We start from the raw sequence: 6,491 nt of genomic DNA on the forward strand, positions 1-6,491 counted from the left end.
GGCTTCTAGAATAAGCTGGGTAGGGAGCAGCTTATTCTAAAAGCCCAAAAAAGCTGCCAAAAGAACTGGCCCTAAACTCAGATGAGTTCACCCAGGTTATTGTTACCCTATGGTCGGTATGGTATGCAAAATGGCAGGCGCTTCACAAGCATATTTTCCAGTCGCCGCAACAGACGCACAATTTCACATTGAAGTATTTGTGTGAGTTGAAGGAATGCAAACCAGGACATCACAGGGGGCACAGGTGCCGCGCCAGGTGCAACAAGGTTGGGTTCCTCCCCAAGGTATTGTGAAGATCCGGGTTGATGGTGCGGTCGCACGAAATTGGTTCGAAGGTTCCTTCGGTGCCGTTTACATAGAACACTGCGGGCGTGTTCTTGGGTGCTTCAACTATCCGGTGTAGGGGTATTACTGATCCAGCCACCCTGGAAGCATTTGCGTGTCGCTAAGCACTTGCGCTCGGTACGGACCTTGGGGTATTGCATGTGATAGTGGCATCGGACTGCAAGAGTGTTGTGCTTGACATAAAAAACAGCACCGGAGGCGTATACGCGATCGTTATCAGAGAGCTATTGAAGACGTCCAGAAATTTCCAATAGTGCTCCTTCATCTTTGAAGGAAGAGAGTTTAATGTCGAGGCATATAGCCTTTCTAAACATGCTTTTGGTCTGAATTACGGGCGCCATGTGCGGCCCGTAAACCCGTCAGACCTACATTGTATCCCCATGAACTTGTTCATCCAATGAGTATAAAGTATGTTTAGATTCAAAAAAACACACATGGCTTCTTCACTGATGCATGTCAAGTGGGTCTCGTTAGGCATGGGGCGAGATAATGAGGTTCTCTTCGTTTCATATACACGAAGTGAGATGTATGAGGTGGATCATGTTGCGCTCGGGGAAAACCCTCTCTAGAAACAGAATTTCGACACGCTTCATAGATAAAACAACTAACAACATAACAGAGTACACGATCGAACGATACAGCGATAAGGATACCTTCTTATAAAGCAGATCGAAAGATACAACAATAATCTAGAACAAACGAACAACTCGTCAAGACCCGACCGAAGACTCCTGAACTCCACGACAATGTCCCCAAGAAGGTGATGGCGCAAAGCGTCGCCGTTGTCGAGTCCAAGAAGACATAGGTTTTCACCCGGAGCCCTGACATAACGAAACCCATGACGATGGCTCCAAAAAGCACGTGACACCCACAAACACCGCTGCCGGCGGCATCATATAGCGCGAATCTTTCGCTCGAACACTCGCGAGCACCACCAGAAGGGGTCCGGATCACCGTCTCCAACTCTCCATGATGACCAGCCATCCTTGCCAGATCCGGGCACTCCCAGAGCCTCCCACTACTCTACCCCTTGCCGCTCATATGACCAAGAAGTAGGGTCACCACCGTTACCACGGAGCCTGACGGGAAGCCAACCATGAGGCCCACCATCTGAGACTGCCGCCTCGGCATCCATGACCCGAGACACCACCGGCCATCCACATCACGACCCCGTCACGGTAGTAGGAGTGAAAGGGATCATCTTTCAATGAATGAATGAACACATGACTCTATATACATATGTGATTTTGTTGGAAAAAAAGGAGGTTAGACCTCTAACATCTGCATCAAATGATTGCATACGACCGACATGCATATGTGATCGATCAATGAATTATGTCAACACTACATGTATCCAGAAGAATGCCAAGAAGAGAGATCGATGGTCAGGCCATCATCATGACCCGGAACTCATCGAACGAGAGCTTGCCGTCGCCGTCGAGGTCAAATCTGCAGATCATTGCCCGGCACTCCTCCACGCCCAGCTCGTGCGACCCTAGCCTGCTCAGCGTCCGCCTCAAGCTCGCCGGCGTAATCATCGTCGCCGTGTCTTCCGCGGAAGACGACGCGTACATCCCGAACGCCTCCCTCAGGCACCTTAGCTTCACGTCGGCATCGTCCTCTTCATGGGCGCCGGCGGCCAGCCTTGAGAACTCTTCTTGGTTTAGCAGCCCGTCGCCGTCGGCGTCCACCGACGCGAGGATCACCGCCGCCTCCTCGTCGGACACGTCCGCGCCCAGCGTCGCCTCCATGCAGCGCCGGAGCTCGGACACGGATACCTTGCCGTCGCCGTCCTCGTCGAAGGCCGCGAACACCGACGGCACCACCATGATCGAGTGACTATTCGTCGATCTTGCTTCCTTTTCACTAAATGCTGCTGCTGACTAGCTGATTGGGAGCTGCGAACTTGATTTGCAGTATGCCTTGAAAGCAAGCAGTTGATGATCATATGGCGCGTGTGGCAGGCTATATATATATATACGCGTGCGAACAGAAGACAACATGTTGGCATGCATCGATGGAGATAATGTGTCAGCAACGACGACTTAATATGTTTCCGCGTCATTGCACAAGCATATGTGAAATTTCTAAGAAGTTTATCATCAATCATGGACGTAGTAATATATGGCGCATGCGTGGACCTCAATTCCTTGCGTCAATCAAATAAGCACCGCGAAATCATGTTTTACACCCAACGAGCAAATGCTAATGACAGCACGTGGATTGATGGATATGAGATGACCCAATAATCAAGCTCCATCAGCAACGCGGACGTCAACAGCCGACCGGCCGCCCAGCGCAGCTGCGATGTAAAACAGCAATCGAAGACGCCAACGCGCCTGGTGAGATGCGCACGGCATAAGCAACCACATGGTATAGTTATCTAGAGCTAATTAATTAATTAGCAGGGGAGAGGATAAATAATCAGATTCCCAACTGCCTCGATCGCAAGGAAACTACTGGAGTACATCCCGTCCAAAGCTATCAAATGGGATGTCATGCATAGGCGCATAGCACGTCAGTTGAAATGTACTCCCTCCGGTCCTTTTTAGTTTGCGTATAAGTTTTGTCCGAAGTCAAAACATCTCTACTTTGACCAAACTTATAGGAAAAAATATCAACATTCACCATGCCAAATCAATATTGTTAGATTCTTTATGAAATGTAGTTTCATAGTGTATATATTTGGTATTGTAGATATTGATATTTTTTAATATAAATTTGGTCAAACTTTGTAAAGTTTGACTTGACCGAAATCTAATACGCGGAGTAAAAAGGACCGGAGAGAATATGTTGATAGCTTTGAAATGTTAGTTGAAATACCCCGTTTCAAAAAAAATGTTAGTTGAAATACACTTTCAAATGAACTACTACTAAGATGGGATGTCATGCATAGGCGCATAGCACGTATGTTCGATGGAGGTATCTGCTATATTCAAACCCCATTTGCTTCTCTATCTCTATGTCATGAAAAGACAAGGTCAAGGTCAAATGACGTCTGACAAACCGGTCTATTAATATTAGTCTCTTCTTTCATGGTGTTACTTCCGTGTCCTTTTTGGTTCTGTCAAAGAGAAACACACTACAATTCAAGAAAAAGTAGAGAAACATTACTATATAGTAATCTTATGTGAGACTCTCATGCCATCGATCTCACATATGGACATAAGTACCTATACTTCTCCTTTGGACGGGAACGTGCATATCCACTCGATGAGGTAGGCACGTAAGTGCATCTCGAACGCTAATCCGCAAAGACACCACATCTGTTCATTGGCCAGGGGAGGAAGGAACCAGTCCGTACATACAGATACGGGAGTTTCACATGTATTTCAGAGTGTATTTTAATTAATCGAAGAAGTTTCATCAAATACGAAGGAATTCATTAAAGTTTGAATAGAAAATAGCATAAATTATCCATACATGACTTGCAAATAAATCTAGTATAATAATAATTCAAATTCAACTGAAAATAATTCAAATTCAATGAGATTAACCAGAGTTCAACAAGCTTTTCATGGATGGATCAAGTTGTCTCGTACATACTTCCCCTTGAACTTCATCCAACAACGTATATACATGAACGGTTTGCCCTCTCCCCTGTGGTACATCTCGACAACGCATACATGCTACACAATGTGTAAAGCAACATTGAGTGAATAGATCAATCAATCAACAAGTTGAGAAAAAAGAAAAACTTATGATCTCCATGGTTGACACGTGCAATGGCCACATTGCCTCTAGTTGATCAATCACGACACAAAACTTTATGAGGGAGATTTGCATGGTGTACCATCGATACTCAAATGGCTTCATATTCCATCCATGAATGATGTGCATGTCGTAGTGTGTATTGTTTTTTAAAAGGAGGATGACCCCCGGCCTCTGCATCTAGAAGATGCATGTGGCCATATTATTGATTATTCTTGAGGACCTTGCAAAGCAGTGCAACAATATGTCTGAATCCGCCATCTTGACAACATCTGTCGCTACTCCTATCCATATGGTTTTGGATCTGACAAAGGGAAACATACTACTACCTTCGTCCCAAAATAAGTGTCGTAAATTTAATATTAAATTAGTACAAATTTTATACTAAAGCAACGACACTTATTTTGAGACGGAGGAAGTATTATATTAATCTTATGTGAGATTCTCATATCAACGGCCTCACATGGACATAAATGCCTATACTTACATACACGGCGTTGTCTTATTCTCACTTCTCTTTTGAACGCTAACGTGCATATCATGTGGATTTATACATCATCATTGTTTCGTATCCACTTGATGAGGTAGGTGCGTAAGTTGGTCGTTCCAAACATTGATGATGTATTAGTACTCCCTCCGTCTTATAATGTAACATGATTTTACAAACTAATATGGCTTCCAAAACGGTTTTACATTCTAGGACGGACCGAGCACTTGTTAATGCTTGAGACCACTATTAGGAACATCTTTCTCAAACACACACACACATTCTAAATGGAGCGCTAAATTTCGTTAGGTATTTCCATGTAAATTTTTAGACTCGTCACGAGATCTTTCAGGTTGACCAAGATACACGTTCCCGTCCAAAAGAGAACTGAGAATGATCAACTCCGTTGGGTCGTGGGTCACCTATGTTCAACTCCGTGTTGCTAGAAATCCACACGATATGCACGTCGGGACCTTTATCTACTCATTTGGGTCGGTCGCCTACGTTCCACTCCGTGTTGCTATAACAAGTTGCAGATTTATTCATTTTTAAAAACGACCAGCCACATACACGTAAGATGTGATCTACATATTTCTCCTATAAAAAGGAGCTAGTACATCTGCCAATGGTGCTCAATGCCTTTGGCCATGCCTCTGACCAATGGTAATGAGATACTTTTGGAGCTGATGGTGGGTGTCTACATCTTCAATCTGTTGGTATGTCTCAAGAAATGTTTTTATACGATCAGTGTCTTTAGCTGGCTTCACACGCCTATCGACATTATCGTAGTAGAACTCCAAGATAGTATCCCTTTGTTTACTTTACACATTCATCGTGAAGTTGCAAGCAGGAGCATCATCACTAGCAAGTCTACCAAACAAATGAGATAGTTGCAACACATTGATATCATTGAAAGTATCCGGCATACCAAAAAAACAATATCAAATTCATAAATTTTCGGATGCTACAACCTCTAGCATAATTGTTGCCTTACGAGATTTGCCACAAAATTATCCATGTCATGCATTCAGACAGTTTTTCCAAGTCCAATGCATACAATCAATGCTTTCAAGCATGTCGGGCCAACCTTGGTTCTCATTTGCTGCCATCAACTTTATTATGTCTTTCTCATTAGGTGCACGTAGGTATACATGACCAAAGAGAGGGATCATCACTTTGGCAAGCCTATGCACTGACTTATTTGTAGTATGTTCGCACTCGTCGGCATAATCAGCCGGAATACCATATGCAATCACACGCATAGCCACGAAGATTTTTTGATAGGCGCTAAAACCCAACAAGCCCGTCGCGTTTCTCCTTTGAGTAAAAAATCGACAATTAGCCTGGCAAGCTTAAACAATTTTTATGAAGAGTGATCGGCACATTTGATACCTTCTCCCGAAGAGGTGCAGCGGATAGGTTGGATTATTTGCGAAGTAGTCTTGCATCAACATCAGACTTCCGAGATGGTGGTTGCGAGGGATGCAAAGACGGCCAACGGTCGAACCTCGCCATCTTTTGCGGTTTTGATCCTCCTCCTCTATCATGGATAGGACCGCCACAACCATCTGTTGACGATGGCGTTCGAGCATCGATTCCACGTCCAAGTCGTCCGATCAATCCTCAAGCAAATAATTGCTCGCATAGGCTCAAATCCATCTAAAAACGGATCGAAGCTGGCATCAACGAAATTTCTGTGGGGCTCAAGGGGAAGGAAAAGGGGCTCACCTGGGCGGCGGCAATGGTGGCGATTCAGCGAATCCGATCCGGCCGACGGCTGGAGGCGGTCGATCCGGGACGGTGGCAACGTACCAGTGGCTCGGCTCGTCGGATCCGGGGCAGGCACGGCGATTCCGCTGGCCAGAATCACAGCCGGCGGCCGGCGGCGATGGTGGCGGGCGTATGCGGGAGGGTATGTCGGGTGCGCGCGAGCTGAAATGTCCCCCCG

The 6,491-nt window shown here is 45.4% G+C and overlaps 1 protein-coding gene across 1 annotated transcript; it reads right to left on the reverse strand.

The window, feature by feature from the left end:
* Positions 1 to 973: 973 nt before the first annotated feature.
* Positions 974 to 2,279, reverse strand: LOC123409974 (probable calcium-binding protein CML25/26). The gene has a single exon (XM_045102844.1). It carries the CDS (start codon positions 2,172 to 2,174, stop codon positions 1,731 to 1,733), a length of 444 nt encoding a protein of 147 aa, XP_044958779.1. The 5' UTR covers positions 2,175 to 2,279; the 3' UTR covers positions 974 to 1,730.
* Between the last annotated feature and the right edge of the window lie 4,212 nt (positions 2,280 to 6,491).

The sequence above is a fragment of the Hordeum vulgare genome, chromosome 7H (genome assembly GCF_904849725.1).
Source record: "Hordeum vulgare subsp. vulgare chromosome 7H, MorexV3_pseudomolecules_assembly, whole genome shotgun sequence".
NCBI classification, from domain to species: domain Eukaryota; kingdom Viridiplantae; phylum Streptophyta; class Magnoliopsida; order Poales; family Poaceae; genus Hordeum; species Hordeum vulgare.